The sequence below is a fragment of the Trichechus manatus genome, unplaced genomic scaffold, assembly GCF_000243295.1.
Source record: "Trichechus manatus latirostris isolate Lorelei unplaced genomic scaffold, TriManLat1.0 scaffold00068, whole genome shotgun sequence".
In the NCBI taxonomy this organism is placed as follows: domain Eukaryota; kingdom Metazoa; phylum Chordata; class Mammalia; order Sirenia; family Trichechidae; genus Trichechus; species Trichechus manatus.
The window spans coordinates 9217721-9237600 of record NW_004444004.1 but is presented as its reverse complement, the minus strand read 5'-3'; the positions used below and the strand labels follow the sequence as shown (position 1 = coordinate 9237600).

At 33.8% G+C, this 19880-nt stretch overlaps 1 protein-coding gene and 1 non-coding gene across 3 annotated transcripts in view; both read left to right on the top strand.

Moving 5' to 3' along the window:
• The window catches only part of LRCH2 (leucine rich repeats and calponin homology domain containing 2), a 107096-nt gene extending 92184 nt beyond the window's left edge, over nt 1-14912 (top strand). The window contains exons 15-21 of one of the 2 annotated variants that reach the window (XM_004379789.1): nt 3160-3204; nt 6142-6192; nt 8673-8730; nt 9490-9602; nt 9785-9922; nt 10076-10153; nt 12233-14912. In XM_004379789.1, coding sequence (XP_004379846.1) covers nt 3160-3204; nt 6142-6192; nt 8673-8730; nt 9490-9602; nt 9785-9922; nt 10076-10153; nt 12233-12373 — 624 coding nt within the window. In that variant the 3' untranslated portion in view covers nt 12374-14912. The remainder of the gene's footprint in view (nt 1-3159; nt 3205-6141; nt 6193-8672; nt 8731-9489; nt 9603-9784; nt 9923-10075; nt 10154-12232) is intronic. The other variant, XM_004379790.1, reaches the window with a different exon arrangement.
• Nucleotides 6553-6681, top strand: LOC111821173 (small nucleolar RNA SNORA35). Its single transcript, XR_002824634.1, has one exon. It is a non-coding gene; the product is annotated as a small nucleolar RNA SNORA35 (small nucleolar RNA).
• Nucleotides 14913-19880: the final 4968 nt, after the last annotated feature.

Sequence of the window (19880 nt, the reverse complement as noted above, 5' to 3'; positions counted from 1 at the left end):
TTGGTCAATGTATCTGTTGTTGTACCAGTACCAGGCTGTTTTGAGTACCGTAGCTGTATAGTAGGTTCTGAGGTCAGGTAGTGTGAGTCCTTCTTTATTCTTCTTCTTCAGTAGTGGTTTACTGAAGTTAAATATTTTACTGAAGTTAAATATTTTTGTGTGGGAAATGTTTCAAGGAGATAATGTAGTTCTCTTCAGTAGTCACAAGATGTCAGCGTTAGGATACTGCAAAAATTGAGTATGTCAGTTTTTTCCCTAAGATTTCAAAAACATTATAAGATTGAGATATTACACTCTAAATTAAGTCAGTGCTGTTATTTAGAACTGACATTATTTTCATGATTAAAGCATCATGGGCCATCCCTTATCTTTGTTTAATACCTGCCACAATTCACTCTCCTTTCTAGCCACACTGAACTTCTCTTTGTTTTCTGCACAGACTGTAGTCTTTTATTCCTTTGTGCTTCACCTCTCTGGGAATGCCCATTAGCCATTTTATTCCTAGCAAATTCCTACTAATCATTTAAGATTTAGAGATAGGAATATAACATAGTGGTTATAAGCATGGACATCTAGAATCAAACCAGTTGCGTTCTAGTCTTTACTTGGATACTTATTAACTGTGTGAGTTTGGCAAGTCTCTTAACCTTGCTAAGCTTATTTTTTTGTCTACAAATTAGTCTAATAGTACCTTCCTTCAGAGAGTCCTTGTAGGTATTAAATTATTTAATAATGTAAAGTGCTTAGAACAGTGTTGGCTACAAAGTAAGTTCTTAATAAATAGTAGTTTATTTTCGGCTCAAATATCACTCTGATTGAAATAGAATGGAACTAAGAATAAGTGACTTTGGTGAGCATCTTGCCTAGGGATGACAAATAGGTTTCTTCTCACATGCCAACTTTGGTCAGTGACTATCTGGAACACTGGGTTCAAAACATATTGAGGCTATGTCTGGGATCAGCTGGAAGGAGTTCCCTGGTAGGTTAATAATAGTTGTTATAATTCACAGGAGAGACAATGGAGGAATGTGTTCCTTGTATTTGTAATTCTTTGCAACCCTTACCCAAAAAACCCACTGTGGTTGAGTCATTTCCAATTCATAGCAACCCCATAGGGTTTCCAAGGTTGTAAATCTCTATGGAAGCAGACTGCCACATCTTTCTTCCATGGAGCCACTGGTGGTTTTGAACCGCTGACCTTTCAGTTAACAATCCATTGCTTTAACCACTGCGCCTCCAGGGCTTCTTCAAGGCAACGCTTAGGGACTACAAATACTAGGAATACAGTCCTCTATTTTCTCTCCTGTGAATTATGACGACTATCATTAATCTACCAGGGAACTCTTTCCAGCTGATCCCAGACATAGCTTCAATAATGTAGACTAGAGGGTCAGCGAAAAAGAGGAAGACCCTCAGCGAGGTGGATTGACACAGTGGTTGCAACAATGGGCTCAGACATAGCAACGATTATGAGAATGGCACAGGACTAGGCAGTGTTTTGTTCTGTTGTACATAGGGTCACTATGAGTCAGAGCCTACTTGACGGTACCTAACAACAACAACAACAATAATAAGGCAACCCTCAGTTTGTGGGTGAGATATCAAGTAGGCCATGTATTTTTCAAGGCTTTTGGAAGATAAAGCCACATAGTAAAGGGGGCTGTTTAATAGAATCTTGAACGCCAGGCAGAGAAGTTTGGACATAATTTAAAAGATTTTTCAACAGGAAAGTCATGAGTTTCAAGTAGTGTTTTGAGAAGGTTAATCGACCACTGATTTACAGGATCTCATAGAGTGAGGAGGAATCAGAAGAAAGAACTCTAGTGGCTTCATACTGTATTTCTTTTATTCTAAGAAATTTTTTTCACATATTAACATTTTTTATATTAAGCATATTACCTCTGTGCCTCAGTGTAAAATGGGGATGATAATAGTATTTACCTCATAGGGTTGTTATGAAGATTAAATGAGTTAATATAGATAAGGGACTTCAATCAGTGCTTGGCTTGTAGTAGACACTATATGGATTGACACAGTGGCTGCATCACTGGGTTCAGACATAGCAACGATCGTGAGGATGGCTCAGGACTGGGAAGTGTTTTGTTCTGTTGTACATGGGGTCGCTATGAGGCAGAACCGACTTGACGGCTCCTAACAACAACAGCAATAATATAACTGTTAGCTAGTAACAGTATGATTATTATTGTACAGTCAGTATAAGTAATGTAGTGTTTCTTTTTTTTAACCTGAAATTAGTAGGTTTCTAAACAATCTTAGAATAGTTTCTGACATCTTAGATGGCGAGAATGTAGACTAAAACCAAAATCCAAACCAAATCTGTGCCATCGAGTCAATTCTGACTCATAGTGACCCTATAGGACAGGGTAGAATTGCTGCCCCATAGGGTTTCCAAGGAGCAGCTGGTGGGTTTGAACTGCCGACCTTTTGGTTAGCAACTGAGCTCTTAACCACAGCACAACCAGTGCTCCAGAGTATAGACTAGGTGTGAGACAATGAGGACCTGAGAGATTGTGGTAATTGTGAGAATTCAGCAGAGTTTCAAACTGGTTTGTCCAGTTAGAACCCCTGCTGAGAATTTGCATTTCTAACAAGTTCCCTACTGAGATTTTGTATTTCCTCCCCAGATATACTGCATCAGTATCTACACTTTAACAAGATCCCCAGGTGATTCTTATGTATAACTTCCTGCAAACTTGTTAGAAATGCAAATTCGCAGCAGGGAACTTGTTAGAAATGCAAATTCTCAGCAGGGATTCAAACCAGAACAAACGGGTTCAAAGCCCTGGAATTCAGAAGAATAAGTGTGAGATTGCAAAAGAATTGACTTGATGGCATAATGGATATAATGAATTAAGGAAAAGGAGAAGTTTAAGACAACCTATAGATTTCTAACCTGAATAAATGGGAAACGGGGAGACAAATGTTGCTTGATACATGTAAAGTACTCTTGCACATAGAAAGCACTATAATAATGGTTAGCTATTAGTAGTAGTTATATTTAAAATGGTTATTTACTTACATGTTTTATCCAGTAATTTAATAAAAATACCAAAATATGAATAAACATCACATATAGTTTACTAGTAGAGAATTCATATGTTCAAGGAAAAATAAACATGTGTTTTAAATATTTTTCAGTATAAATCATCAAGGAAGAGTTCAAGTGGCAATGAAAATGATGAGGTGAGAAAAGAGGGTAATAGCAATTATTTGAAATGTTTCCTTTTCATGTGTAATTGAGTCAATCAGTGCAAAATGCAATCCATATTTCAGTTTCTTTGCTATTGATTTAATGCATGAGGTTTCTCTGGTAATAAAAACTTTGAACATCATCATATAATTTTCAGTTTAATCATGTCCTTTAGAACAAATTTTTTAATAGTTTAGTTTTGGAGTTTTAGCATCATTCATCTTTGTCCTGTAATCCATTAATTTGAATTTGTTGTATTTGACCATCTTTTATCTTCTTAAATCAACCTGGTAGCCAGTGAGAATTTTTCTAGGGATTTATTAATCTCTTTCCATAAATTATGTGTACTATTTTAAAAATTAAAATTAGATTTCTAACTTTTCATGCCACATACTAGCATTATTGAAATGATAACATTCTTATCACCATGAATAATTAACCTTATTTTTGGTTGCGGGTATTGGTAGTTAATCTGATGTTGGGTATTAGGCACCGCTTCTGAAAACTCCTTTATTTTTAGGAAATGGAATCACGCAGGGAAAAATAATGAATAGAGACAAACGATTTCTTTCCCCAGCCTAGATGACCATTCTTCTCTCCATGGCCTCTCTAGTGTATTTACTGGGATAAATAATAGGCAGTTATGCCAATAGTTAACCATCTATTCATTGTTAGTATCTATGGTTAAGCCTGAATGCCATGTTTTGTGTGGGTACATTTGATAGTATTTACACATGTAAGTGAACATAATCAATTCCCCAATCTCAATTTATCCCTTAATATTGTTGTTCCCTGGGGCATGGTCCACTTCATGGTTTCTTGGGTGGCTGTATCAGCTCTTAAGATTTCAAAGAATAACACCTGTGTCCTTGCCGATGCATCTCAAATTTATGTCTGTAAGTCCAGAATTTTCCCCTGAGCTTCAGACCCTTCTCATCTTATATCTGTTTTCCTACCTGCTTAGAATCTCTTACTGAATATATCCATTGTTAGTATCTAACAGTTGGTGCAGTGATTCTCAATCTTGCCTGTGTGTTAAAATTACCTGGTGAGCTTTAAAAAATACTGTTGCCTGGGTCTCACACCCAGATACTCTAATTTAATGGCCTGGGCAATGAAATTTTTAAAAGTTTCCCATGTGAGTTTAATGTGCAGCCAAGATTGAGAACTACTGAATTAGTGGTATCACAATCCACCATTCAGTTAGAGCAGGGGTTGGCAAACAACAGCCCATGGGCCAAATGTGAGCCACCACCTGGGTTTGTGAAGTTTTATTGGAAAACAGCCACACCCATTTGTCTGTGGCTGCTTTTGTGCTACAGTAGCGGAGTTGAGTGGTTGCCGCAGTGACTTTTATCACCCACAAAGCCTAAAATATTTACTGTCTGGCCTTTTACAGAAAATGTTTGCCAACTTCTGAGCTGGAGGTTCAGCTTGACCCCTCTCCCCTCCTCCCTTGTTCCCATTTTATTACTGTTGGCCTCAACATCTAATAAGTCACCAAGATCTACTGCTTTTTTGTTTTGTTTGGTACTGAAATATTTTAAATCCATTCCCCACTTTCATTTCTACTATTTCTGACTGGCACAGCCCCTGATCATTTCTTGCCTGAACTACTGCTGTAGCTTCCTTGCTCTTCTCTCTCGCTCCAGTCTGTTGCCCTCATTGTAGCCAGAATGATTGTTTCAAAGAACACATTTAGGATCAGGCCATTCCCTTATTTAGAAACCTTCAGTGTCTCCCCATCACTTAGTGGGTAGATCCTAGATTCTTCTTGATGTAGCTCCTGCTTAACCATACCAGCCTCATCTCACAACTTGCTCATCCTTTTACCTCACTCTCCAGTAATACAGAAGTAGTCAAAGGTTTTCTGTGCTCATCCTTCTATTTATTGTTTCTGTGGCTTTGTTCCTGTTGTACCCTCATCTTGGAATGTAATTCCCTTCCTTTTTTTTTCTGGTGAACATTTACTGAACCTTAATTAGTTGACTCAGTTTTTACTTTCTCAGGAGATTATCCTGAATTGCCTTTCTCCACCACCAGTCCCCATTCCCCCAAGTGCCCCTTATCTATGCCTCATAATATGCTATACATAGCTCTGTGTTGTACTGAGAATGTTATATTACCCGTATATATGTATCTGTTTTTCCCCTAGACTGAGAGATCCTGGGGTGCATATTTTACTAAACTTCAATACTCTCAAGTCTAGCACAGTGCCTGACATATAATAACTACTCAATAAACACTTGTTTATTATACATACCATCTTATGTGTATAATATAATATATGGTGTGTATATGCAAGGTTAAATGTCAAGATGTTTATATTTGGTAGTCTGTAGAACAGTCATTTAAAAATCATGGACCATGTGGCATTGTTTTATGCAATGAAATTCTTTGCAATTGTATCTAAGCCTATATTAGATACACATAATTTTCCAGGTGAATTTCTTATTTGGGGTGATGGAGTTTTTGCATGCTTCCATATACATGTCTCAGATTGTGACACATCATTGCGATTTCTCATCATGATTAATCTAAACACACGGATACTTTTTAAAGAAAATTGAAAAGGTTTTTCATTTGTGAAATTTAAAAGAAATATATTTATGGGGGAATACATGATGTGAGTAGATCAACACTTCTCAAACTTTAAAGTACTTACAAATCACAAGGGGATCTTACTGAAAGGCAAATTCTGATTCAGTAGGTCTTGGATGGGGCCTGAGATTCTGCATTCCTAACAAGCACTCAGGGAGTGCTGATACTGATGGTTCACAGACCACACTTCAGTAGCAAGGTGCTAGGTGGTATATTTCAGATTCTTCCTTTAACAATTGATCAAAACAATTTTCAATTTTCCCCTTATATGTTTAAATCATCATTCGTATTTTAATTTCATCTTTCATCTTTTTATTTTTATATTTTAGCAAGACAGTGATAATGCTTATATGTCACCACAATCTCCAGTATCATCTGAGGTACAAGTTCTGCTTCTATATGTATGTGTATGTAGGTTTCTTCTCCCTTGTCTCTTCTCTCTAACCTCATCTTTTTTTTTTTTGACAGTGTAATTTATTTACCCATATTTTTAAAATCATAGTAGGTTAGTTTGTACAAACCTAGTCTATAAAAATTCTAAGAACACGATCTTTTTGTACAAATATTCATAATAAATTAAATACTACTTGTTTGTTTAGGAATTGCTTATTAGAAAATGCATATTGATCACAGAAAAAGAATTTACTTTATAAAATGTGTGTTTTCTGATTCATCCATATTTTGAAATAAATGATAGATTTTAAGAACAACTGTTAAATTTTCATTCCAAAAATGTAATTCAGCATTGTGCAATGGCCTTTGGTTTTTCTTGTAACCAATTAGGCATGAAAGCAATGCAAAAGAAATTTCCTTTTTCCACGAGAAACATCCCTGCAGTGGGTTGTTCCTATCGACAAGAGGGTACACACTTCCTGGAATTATAGATCTAAGGGGGAGCATGGGGAGAAGGGAGTATATGAAAGCCACTTTCTGTGACATCTCAAGCAAAAGGTCTAGTGGTTTCAATGACTAATAGTTCTAATTTAGTTAAACTTTACTGCTTTACAATAAGAGATAAATTTAAAATATTCTGAATAGTATTGTTACTACTTCAGATTACCTTATTTAGTATTCTGAAAGTGTATTGGCATTAGTAAATAAATGATTATGCATTTATTTAGTGAATTTAGGACTTTGGTTAAATGTCTGATTGATCAAAATTCACTTTATAACTTTGATTAAATAGATAGTATTTCATTATATATAGGGGTTGTTACTTTTTTTAAAAGCCAGGATTATTTGTATATTGTTTTGGGTGAATTGCTTTGGTTAATGTCATTATAAAATGTTTAAATGGACTCGGACATTACTGTGGTAAACATGTTTCCACATTATTTATATGACAGAAAAATGGTATGTTATTTTAGAAAATAATTTAAATTAGAATATCCTAAAAATTATTCTGTCACATGCTTTTATAAATCCTTTATTTTACTTTCAGTTATAACAAATGTACACATGTGATTACTTATTTGCCTAGTTGCTTTATGATTTAATTATCTGTGCTCACAGGTGAGAGTACTAATGCCAGTTTTATCAAGTAAATATTGGTTTTATAATACATTTTGCTTGGCATTTGGATAAGTTAAATTTTAGTCTAGGAATTTAGAATACTTGAACCAAAATAATGAAGACATACTACAAAGCTTGTGGATGGATAGGGTGGTGAGCATATGTTTTGGTAGCTGGTCAACTTGAAGTGCATATCACATGTTAATCAACAGAAGATTCAGAGAATCAACAGAAATTTGATTACTTCAATTTCATCTGGAAAAGGAAAATGGTAAAACCAGTTAGTATGGTGCTTTGTAGTTAACAAAGTGCTTGCCTGTACACTTGAACTTAAAACTAATACCGTGAGCTAGGTATCATCCTCATCATCTTATAGCTGAAGAGACTGTTAACTTTCCCCAAGACCCTAGTCAGTAAATAGCAGACAAGTGACTGAAGCGTAATCAAAACCCAAAATCAAACCCATTGCTGTTGAGTCTGTTTTGACTCATAGGGACCCTATAGGACAGAGTAGAACTGCCCCGTAGGTTTTTCAAGGCTGTAATCTTTATGGAAGCAGACTATCACATCTTTCTCCCATGGAGCGGCTGGTGGGTTCGAACCTCCGTCCTTTCAGTTAACAGCTAAGCGCTTAACGACTATGCCGCCAGACCTCCTTCAGGCCCTACCTATTTCACAAAGTTGTTGCACAGTTTAAATAAGATGCTACTAAGATTCCATCATTTTGCCACCTTGCAGTTTACAAAGTGCTTTCATTTAGTTATCCCTTGAAGCTTCACAACAACCCCATTTTAAAGATGAAAAAACAGTCACACAGAAATTAAATATTTTGCCCAAGACTTAAACCTAAACTTTCTGCCTCCAAGGTCAGTTTTTTTTTAATATACCACCATTCTTTCCACAGCATTCAAATACAAGAGAATAGTCATCTATCACTCTGCAGCCCCTGTTATTAGTATGAATACGTAGATTTGCCTCAGATTATCCACTAAATGTCACATTCATAGTAGATGCTGAGTAAATGTTGCTGAATTCACTTATCCTTCAGTGAAGCTTACTTCTTTTTTTGGGAGACTTTAAGCTAGTTCATGTTTCAAAAAATAGTATCTGTTTTATATACTTCAGTAATCCTTTTCTTTTTCACGTTCCTTATACTATGAGAGACCTGTAGTCAAGTGAATTAACAAATATTTGTAGACTTTTTAAAATAGAAATGTGTTAACTTGAATCAAAATGCAAGTTACCTTTCTCTACTAATCATGGAAATAATAAGTACTTCTCAAAATTGGAATGGATAAGAATAACTACCTTGATTATTTTGAAAATAGGTTTTATTTTCTGTTTTTAGGAATATGACAGAACTGATGGTTTCTCACATGGTCCCTTTGGCTTGAAGCCTAGATCAGGTAAATATATAGTCTGTAAATAAAACTTATTGGTTATGTAATGAAATTCATTTCCCAGTTAAATGGGATTGATTCCATAGTTTTAAGTACACATGGATTCTTTCCCCTCTCCAAAAAAGTAATTTTCTCTTAACCTTATTTGTCTTTCCAATTCCCATTCCCCATTTCTTTCTTCCTGTTTACCTTCAAGCTCCTGAAACCTCAGCTTTTTGCCTTAAATATACTGCAGTCTTATTTCTACTCTACTGTGACTGCTCTTAGAATGACCACCCTGCCAGCAGACCAAACACTGTTTGAAATTATAGCACTCCATTATATTGTGGTTTTAAAAAGGGATCTTTTCGCATTTGGCAAGCCCAAAAGAAAATGGATCCATGTTACTTTGCAAGGTATTGAATTATAGTTTTTATTCCTGAATAACTGTATTGACCTTCAAGAATAGTTTCCTTTTCCTTTAAAGATAATAAAAGGCTTAATTATGTTCAATAATCATTTTTAATCTGGGTCATAATTTTCTAAAAGCATATGTTTAAATAAGAACATATATGGGTGGTAGAAACCATTATACTTTTCTTCCCTATTATTTTCAATTATTCAAATGAGTTCAAATATATTCTTGTAAACATATTTTAGAATGTCTTAATAAGTAATAGTGTTTTATGTAGTTTTGTACTGCTTCTTTTTATCATGCCTCTTTCTCCATTGATGGTTGCTCCATAATTAGCTTTGTAATAAGTTAGGAAATGTCTATTTTTATAGCTTTTAGTCGCTCATCTCGCCAGGAATATGGGGCAGCAGATCCTGGATTTACAATGAGAAGAAAGATGGAGCATTTACGGGAAGAACGAGAGCAAATACGACAACTTCGAAATGTAAGTCATTTTGACCTTTCCTATCTGCTTTGCAGAAATGGATTTAACTTGGAAAATTAATAAATTGTATGGGTTTTATTTTCAATGTTCTTTAATATTTTTGGATTATATCCTAGTTAATAATATAAATATATAACATGTTTAGATAGAAAATCTGTGATTTATGCCCATTTTCTTTATAGAATCTTGAGTCCAGGTTAAAAGTAATTTTGCCTGATGACATTGGAGCTGCACTGATGGATGGGGTTGTTCTTTGCCATTTAGCCAATCATATAAGGCCACGATCTGTAGCTAGTATTCATGTACCATCACCAGCAGTGGTAAGTTTTGTGTACAGTTCATAAGTTTTCTAATGGAAGATACAGCTTCTTAGAGCTGCTTTTAAATAATAAACTCAATAAATTAAACTTTCAGTTTCAAATGGTATCTATATGTAAATGCCTGAAAAAATATATTTTTTCCTTACTTTATAGCCTAAACTGAGCATGGCAAAATGTCGAAGAAATGTAGAAAATTTTCTTGATGCTTGTAAAAAGTTGGGCGTCTCACAGGTAATTGTGATTTATCTAATAAAATGATCATTAAAATATTAACTTATTACATGCAAACTAGGATTCTTCTTTTTCACAATAGGAATGGATAATGTTTCCTGAACATGAAAACAATACCTTCCCTTGGTATGTTCTACTAAATTCTAGCTTTAACTGCAGTAGCTATCTAATTTTAAGCTGCTTTTGTAAAACAGTGACATATGGAAAAGCTTTCTAATCATGCACATCATTGATTAAACATAGCCTAATGACCATATTACAACTTGGTTCTGATGCAATTGTTACTATCATTTTTCCTGCTGGAGGATATTTGTACTCTTTTGTAAATCCATGAAGAGATTCCGATTGGAGGATTTGTATTCAGTTCAAACAGTGATTTAAACTTTACTTACAACGTCAAAGTGGAAATTTTAGTAACGTATAATATCTACATGGGACAAACTTTGAAATTTGTAGGGATTGGCTTACGTTTCACATAATAATTGCAATACTATAAAATTAAGGATTTGAGCAATATTATAAATGTATAATGAACATGTGTAATCGAAATACTGCTCTTTTGAAGTCACTAAACCTAATCTCAACATGACTGACTGTTGAGAGGACATGTAACCGTTAGCCCATCACAGTTAAGTTGTGCTTATTAAGCTCTTTTTTGAAGAGTGTCACAATATGGCCTATAGATTCCACTTTCACCTCTTTCCTCAGTAAATAAATATAATTTATTGTATTGAGAATCTGGTGAATTACTGTGTAATTTTGGAAACTACATGCTGTTCTCCTCTAATTGTCTCTTCTCTATGCTTGACAAGAAGAGAGCTGGCGGTGCAATGGTTAAGTGCTTGGCTGCTAATCAAAAGGTTGGCGGTTTGAACTCACCAGCTGCTCTCTGTGAGTCACTATGATTCACAATCGACTTAATGGCACACAACAACATGCTTGACAATATGATGTTTTAAAATTTTAATTCTTAAAAATTTTTTTTTATGTTCTTTTTTGTACTCTTAATCTCTTAGAAAATAGAAGAATGAGGAAGGTTTTTTGCTATTACTTACTGCTTTATATATGTTTTCCTGTTTTGCCATTTTTGTTTGAAGAGTTTTGTTTTTAGATTCAGTGTGTTTTCCAAAATTCAGAAATGGTAAAATTTAGTCAATTTTTTCTCATTTAATTTTTTGGGTCCCTTTTAGGATTTTTTTCTTTTTTAACAGCTTTATTGAGATATAATTGACATACAATAAAGTGCACATAAAGTGTACAGTTTGATATGTTTGGACATATGTATATACTGTGAAATCATCACAACAGTCAAGATAGTGAACATGTCCATTGCCCCTAAAAGTTTCATCCTGTCACTTTGCAGTCCTTTCCTCCCCAGGCAGTCAATAATCTGCTTCCTGTCTTTCTGAATTAGTTTGCGTTTTCTAGAGTTTATATAAATAGAATCATATAATATATACAATTTTTGTGGCTTCTTTCACTCAGCATGATTCCTACAAGAGTCATCCATGTTTATTCCTTATGTATATGCCTGTTTGTTGGTCCATTGACCTGTTTGCATTACTGGGGACTACTTCAGATAAAGTTGCTATGAACATTTGTGTACAAGTCTTTGTATGGCTGTATGCTTTCGTTAATCTTGGGTAAACCAGCAACGGAATAGCTGGAACTTACGGTAGACATACAGTTAACTTTTTTAAGACAGTACAAAACTGTCTTCCAAACTGTTGTGCCACTTTACATTTCTACCAGCAGTGTAGGAGAGTTCTAGTTCCTCCACATCCTCAACATTTGGTATGGTCAGGTGTAAAGTGAGGAGGGGATTGAAGTGACAACATTTTGGACAAGGCCGATCTCTATAATCCTTTTCTTAACATAAACTAAGAATCTAAACACATTTTAAATTAGAATATTTATCAGAGGAAATATAGAATTATGTCATTTTTACTTGAAGTTTTACAGAAAGCATATTTTCAAAATCTGGTTCTGACCTGTTAATTCATACTGGACTTTGGCTGCATTTAGGTTTTACTGTGCAATTAAAAAATGAATGCTCCAACATCATGTTTTGTTTTTCAGGAAAGACTCTGTTTACCTCATCATATTTTGGAAGAACGAGGTCTTGTGAAAGTTGGTGTCACAGTTCAGGCTCTTCTTGAATTACCTACAACCAAGGCATCTCAGCTATCTATGGCTTCATATAACATTTTAAAATCATGAGTGTATAGTTTCATTTATTTGAAGTGATTTCAAATATCTCAACTTCATGAATAAGAATATCCAATCAAAAATAGTTTAATTAGATCAAGCCTTAGGATTTAAAAAATTATATGTAAAACATCAAAATTAAACTTTGAATTGCCCAAACTCTTTTTGGGAGGGAGACTGGATTAATTTAATAAGAGTTTTTGATATATTCAGATTCTCTTTTTCCTGAATCAATTGATAACCTTGATTATTTTTTAAAAAGCAGAATGATACTAAATGTAAAAAGTGATTTCAATTTAATAATCATATTAGGTTTAATTTTTTTTTACATCATACTAGTAAATATCTGGATAAGGTAATACATTTTTTACTGATTGAAAACAATTCTATGTGAATTCTTTAATACACTGCTAGTTTAGACATGATTTCTTCAATCTTTGGTCTTAGTTTTCTAGAAAAAAAACAGAACTCTGGCTTTATATTAAATTCTTTTAGTATTATAGGTTGGTGCCAAAATCTTTTCAGTTGTACTGTAGATTGTTTACATGTGAAGTGCCTGTGTAACTGATGACTCATATAGTCTTAAGCATTTTTGCAATTTCTTTTTCTAAATGTAACTTTAAAATATTTTAGTAGATTTTATAAGGTCGGTAATATGTGAGGATTTAAATATGCCTCACATTGTGACATTCTTGTCTTTTTTTAGTCCATTGCAATTTTTCTTAAATTGGTTATTTCATGTTGTCAACAAAACATTGTTAATATGCTTTATTTATGCTATTTAATTTTGCAAAATTTAATCTTCTTTTAAAATGTATTATTTGAAGAGTATTTTATTTCTGTATTGAAAACCTTACACAAAACAGTAAGGTTTTTGAGAACTAGTGAAGTACTGATTATCAAGGACATTTTGATAAAACTGCCAAAGTTTGGGTTTATATGTTGACTTTCAGGAATGATACATCAGTCCTGTTTTTAGCTACATTCAGAGAGCGGCAATTGAGGAAAGGTGTTTATTTCAGTTTTGGCCATTTGTGGATCCTGTAAATTACTTGATCCTTAATTAACTTAATGTTGAATTAGACACAGACCATTCTATAAATAAATTCGTAATTACATTGTTAGATAAAGTCCTTGTTTAATTTAGACATGGATAAATTTAAGTTGGTAGTAGTGCTGGAATTTTTCAAAACCATTACTATAATGAATAACTCGGTTTCCTATAGAAGAACCTTAATACTTTTGTAGTAGCCAGGCAAGTATCATATCTTAAATATGTGATCGTTTGCACTTATTACCTCTTAATATGGATGCAACTTATTAAAATTGTTGGCCTGAGTATTTCAAAGGGTATATATAAAAGGAAAAACTAGTGTGCCAAATGGTTTAGTAAGGGTTGGTTTAGGAACAACTCTTACTTTTTTTTGATTAATTGGCATGAAGCCATCTAATTGAATTTTGGCTTTAGAATACATGTGTGTTCTTTATATTCCCCAAAGGTCAAATTGGAGTTTCTAAAGAATAAAAACTTTTTATGACTATACGGTTTAAAAATTAAATTATTAGTAATTTATTAATTTAAATATTTTGAACTGATTGGTTATTTTTAAGTTGGATCTGAGAAAACCTCATTTACATAATCAACATTCCTTGTGAAAACTTGGGTAATATAGGTAAGAAATGGCAACTAAATACTTTAATTAGTTTTTAATGTACAAATTTGACAGTGTTACAAATAAAGTGACCATTAAAGCTATAGCAATCATTCATCCTGCTTTCATAGTTATACTGTAGAAGTCCTCTTATTAATCAATCTAGATGCTAAATATTTTACAAGTATTTTCTTACTTCATGTCATTGAAATATTAGTGAATTTGTAGGCCATTTCCTTATTGTATTTCACTTAATTGTCAGTTATTACTTTAAAGAGAAAATACACCAGAACCTCACTTGTAGCATTCTTTACTGCAAAACAATTTTTCATTTAAGATGGGTTCATCTGAGGTCCATACCATTGCTGTTTACTTACTGTATAGTGCAACATCACCTCTAAGGCAGTTTCACAGCATAGTCCCCAACAATATTATACCTTGGCTCAGATATATTTCTTTTAGTAGTTTTTCAGTGTACAACTTTTTTTTATGGTTATTATATATTTACTTCATCAATTACTGAATGAAGAATGATTATCATTATTTGAATTGGATTTGTGATTTGATGAGAGTTGAATAATTGAACTAAAATATTTTATTAGGCCCTAAAATATACAGTAAATAGCTTCTTCTGTTAAATTTTATCACTGTATGGCACAAGAAAGAATAAGTGATGTTGGATATGTTAGAGTTGAAATAAGGAGTAAAAATGCATTACTGTTTGTTTAATAATTATCTTTACAGAATGCTAGTTTAATGACTTTTCTAACTGAATTTTTTTAAGAATTCAGAAATGTTTGTATTGGTCACAGATCTATCATAATTGATTTTCTGATGCATTTAAAAAGAAATGGAACACTAAATGTATATTACTGATGGAAACTGTGGATAAAATTGAACAAAAAAATTAAAGCCTGGGGTTTCCTTTCTTCCTCTCTCAACATCACAGCATCCATTTTTTGTCAGTACGTAATAGCCTGTGTCTGTTCCCTAGTGTGGAAAAATAGTCAAACTGCCAGAGAATATTCAAAGTAAGTCATTTTGAATCCAGTTCTCTTTATCCATGTTATTTTCAGTAGATAAAGCTTCCTCTAAAACCCAGTAATTTCCTAAACCCAAAACCAAACCAAACCCATTGCCGTTGAGTGGTTTCCGACTCAATAGTGACCCTATAGAACAGAGCAGAACTGCCCCATAGGGTTTTCAAGGAGTGGCTGGTGGATTCTAACTGCTGACCTTTTGGTTAGCAGCCGAGCTCTTAACCACTGGGCCACCAGGGCTCCAGTCATTTCCTAGGTGTCACAAAATGATGTCACTTCTATATAATACAAACTCTTTATATAAGATAAATGTAAGCTAAACCTTACACAAAATACAGGGTAGGATAAGTCAAATTGTGATTATTTTTTATTGTAGATTTTAGTGCAAGGTATATGATTGAATTGACTTTAAGCTTCTTAATAAAGATTTTAATCATTTTCAAGTAATTCTAATTTTTTTAAAAGTCCACATATTTAATTAACTATTAATATATTCATGATTGTGTTACATCCTAAAAGTACAGTCATTCAGATAAATGTTAATAAGATAACATTGCTCCCTGTTTGATAGTTAATCACCCTAAAGTGTCAGATTTAAAGATATATCTAAGTAAGGAAAATGTTTGGCATAAGTTGTTTGAAAACTACTTTAAATGTATCACAGAATTTTAATTTGTCTTTAGATAATTATAGTAAGCTTGTTCTCCATTTAGTAAATCGACAATTTTGATATTCTGCTTGAAATGGTCTTAGAGTACTCAGGAACCTATCCCAGAGTCCTGAACATTCCCAAGTACTGGGTTCCCTTTGATGAATTACAGTGTATTAGAATAAGTAGGGAATTTTCAAATATCTTCTGGAAGCGGTAAATTGGGAAACATTAAAAACCATCTGCTTATTAATGTATAAACTTTCCTATTCCTGCATTTTAAAACATGAAAAGATCCCTATGATTATAGTGTTTAAATAGCTACAGTTGTGTGTGTGTGTGTGTGTGTGTGTGTGTTTTAATGCAAGGCTACAAGTGTTTTAGCAAACCAAAGAGATTTAGAGTGTCTTACTGTACTGGAAAACCAGAGTTTAGAAGTTAGGGGAGTTCTAACATAAGTTGTTTAGGATGGAAATTTGCCGATTGAATCCTTTGAATGTTGCTAGAATAAAAAGAGAAAATTCTTTAAAATCTCATAGTTTTTAAATTAAAAAAAATTATTACCTAATATTTTCTTGGTTTCTCAAATACATAATTTTGATTACCTTATTCAGATTAGAAAAAAAGAAATTCATGTTTACTCTACTCCGTTAATAAGTATTTTAGAAATGTTCAAATATCTACATAAAGGTGAGAAATGTATTAAGTGCATACATATGTAAATACATAAACAGAAATTGATTTTTCAGAGAGCAAATTAAATTTTCTGAAACTTTGTTCAAATACCTCAGTCATTTATAATATAAAGAAATAAAAAGTAATGCTGTATAATTTATGAAGTAGTAATTAAAATTATATCTTAGGACAGTACTCTCAAACTTTAATGTGCATATGGATCACCCGGGGATCTTAATACAAAATACAGATTGATTCAGTAGTTCTAGTGTGGGGTCTGAGAGTGCACACTTCTAACAAGCTCCCAAGTGATGCTGGTCCAATGATCCAACCTGAGTACTAAAGTCCTAGGGTAATTCTAGCTTCATATTAATATCAGTTTATTGTGCAATAGCAGTTCAGTATTTTAAGTGGTGCTCAAAGTACTTAACCATTCTTTAATAGGCCTCTACTCTGAAATGTGTTGTGCTTTATTAAGGGCTTGGGGATTTTCTTCATGGTTTTAAGAAGTGTGCTTTGTGCTCTGATTAATAGTATTTCATATTTTTATTTTCTTTTAAAGTCTATTTTGAGGGGGAGTGGCAGTTCAGTGATAGAATTCTCACCTTCCATGTGGAAGACCTGGGGTCGATTAATACAGGGAAGTCACTAAACAAAGAACCACTAAACAAGAGGCAGCAACAACAACAAACAGTGACAACAAGAAACCCTGGGGCTATGTGATTTCCAGAGTTATTATATTAATTTAAAAGCCCAGTTTTCAACAAAAAATTATAACACGCAAAGAAACTGCAAAGCATGGCCCATACACAGGAAAAAATAGTAGATAGGAACTCCCTGATGAAGCCCAGATGTTTGACATACTGGACAAAGACTTTAAATAAGCAATTATAAATAATATGCAAAGAACTAAAGGAAATGATGTCTCAAGCATTAAAGGAAAACATGAGAATGATGTCTCACCAAACAGGGGATAGCAATAAGAGATAGGAATTATTTTAAAAAGAAGCAAATAGAAGAATTTCAGTTGAAAATACAGTTCACTAGAGGGGCTCATCAGCAGATTTGAGCTGGCAGAAGAAATTATTAGTAAAAATGAAGACAGGTCAATCGAGAGTATCCAGTCTGAGGGACAGAAAGTAAAAAGAAAAATGAACAGACTCAGAGACCTGTGGGACACCACCAGGCATACCAACTTACACATAATGAGAGTCCCAGAAGGAAAGGATAGCATATTTGAAGAAACAGTAGCTGAAAACTCCCAAAATTTGACAAAAAGCATTAATCTGCAAATCCAGGATCCTTTACAAACTCCAAGTAGGAGAAACTCAAAAAGAGATCTACACCTAGATAAATCATAGTCAAACTGTCAAAAGACAAAGATAGAATCTTGAAATCAGCAAGAGAAAAATGACTGCTCATGTACAAGAGGTCCTCAATAAAATTAACAGATGATTTCTCACTAGAAAGCATGGATGCCAGAGGCAGTGAGATGGCATATTCCAGTTGCTGAAGGGAAAAGACTGTCAACCAAGAATTCTACAGCAAAACTATTCTTCAAAAATGAAGGAGAAATCAAGATATTCCCAGATTAACACAAACAAACTGAAAATTCATCACAAGCAGACCTGCCCTACAAGAAATGTTAAAGACTCCTTTAACCTGAAATGAAGGGACACTAGACAGTAACTTGAATCCACATAAAGAAATAAAGACCACTGGTAAAGGTAACTACATAGGCAAATATAAAGGTCAGTGTATTTGTATTTTTGTTTGTAACTCCTTCTCCTGTCTCATATAAAAGACAACTGCATAAAGCAATAATAAAACTATGTTGATAGGCTTATAAAGTATAAAGATGTAACTTGTATGACAGTAATATTGCAAAGTATGAGGAAGGGAACAGAACTATATTGAAGCAAAGTTTTTTATATTATTGAAATTAAGTTGGTATTCATCCACATTAGATTGTTTTAAGGTAAGGTGTTAATTTTAACCCCCAAGGCAACCACTAAGAAAATAAAAATAGAGTAAATGACACCAAAATAACCCAAACTCATTGCCGTTGAGTCGATTCTGACTCGTGGCAACACTATAAGACAGAGTAGAACTGCCCCATAGGGCTTCCAAGGAGTGGCTGGTGGATTCAAACTGCCATCCTTTTGGTTAGCAGCCATAGCTCTTAACCACTGTGCCACCAGGGCCCCAAATGACACAATGGCATTAAAATGGTACTCGAGAAAACATCTGTTTGACAGAAAAGAAGGCGGTAATAGAAAAATAGAGGAACAAAAAAGACATAAGACATAATAGAAAATTTTACATTTACATTAGTAAATGCAAAACCATAGTAAGATATCGCTTTACACCCAGTAGGATGGCTGTAATCAAAAAGACAATAACAAGTGTTGGCATGGATTTGCAGAAATTGGAACCCTTATACATTGCTGGTGGCAATGTGAAATGGTATAGATGCTTTGAAAAACAATCTGACTATTCTTCATATGGTTTAACCTAGAGTTACCGTATTACCCAGCAATATCTTTCCTAGGTGTATACCCAAAAGAAATGAAAACGTATTTCCCTACAAAAACTTGTACGTGGATGTTTATAGCAGCATTATTTATAATAGCTCCAAAGTGGAAATGACCCAAATGTTCATAACTGATCAATAAATAAACAAAATGCAGTATATCCATATGATAGAATATTATTAGGCAATAAAAATGAATGAACTGTTACATGTAACAACATGGATGAACCTGGAAAACATTATGCTAAGTGAAAGAAGCCAGTCACAAATGACCAAACATTGTGTAATTCCATTTATATGAAATGTCTAGGATAGGCAAATGTATAGAGACAAAACATAGATTAGTGGTTGCTTAGGGCTCTCAGGGTGGAAGCAGAGGGTGAGGTACGCCTACCAATGGGTACAGGGTTCCTATTTGTGGTAATGACAATGTTCTGAAATTGATTGTATTGATGGTTGCACAACTCTATACTGAAATTGTACACTTTAAAAGGGTGAAATTTATGATGTATGAGATAAATCTTAATAAAGCTGTTATTTAAAAAATGATAAAAATTCAGAAAAAAGATGGATAAAAAATACAAAATAACTTTAGTCAATAAATGTAAAAGGATTTAACATTCTAGTTAAAGATTATCAGACTGAATTAGAAATATAAGAGACAAAAATATCCAAGTACTGCTGTTTGAAAGATACACTGAAAGGTTGAAACTAAAATCATGGAAAAGTTGACAGGTATGACGGTTAAGGTTGTGTGTCAACTTGGCTGGGCCATGATTCTCAGTGGTTTGGCAGCCATATGATGCTGTGATCACCTCCATGATGGGATCTGCTGTGAGTAGCCAATCAGTTGAAAGGAAGTTTCCTTGGGCGTGTGGCCTGCATCGAATATACATGGGTGTTCTGGCAAGCCTGGTGGGCTTTTGCTCACTCTGAATCTTGCAGCTGGCTCCTGTTCGTCTGACTTCCG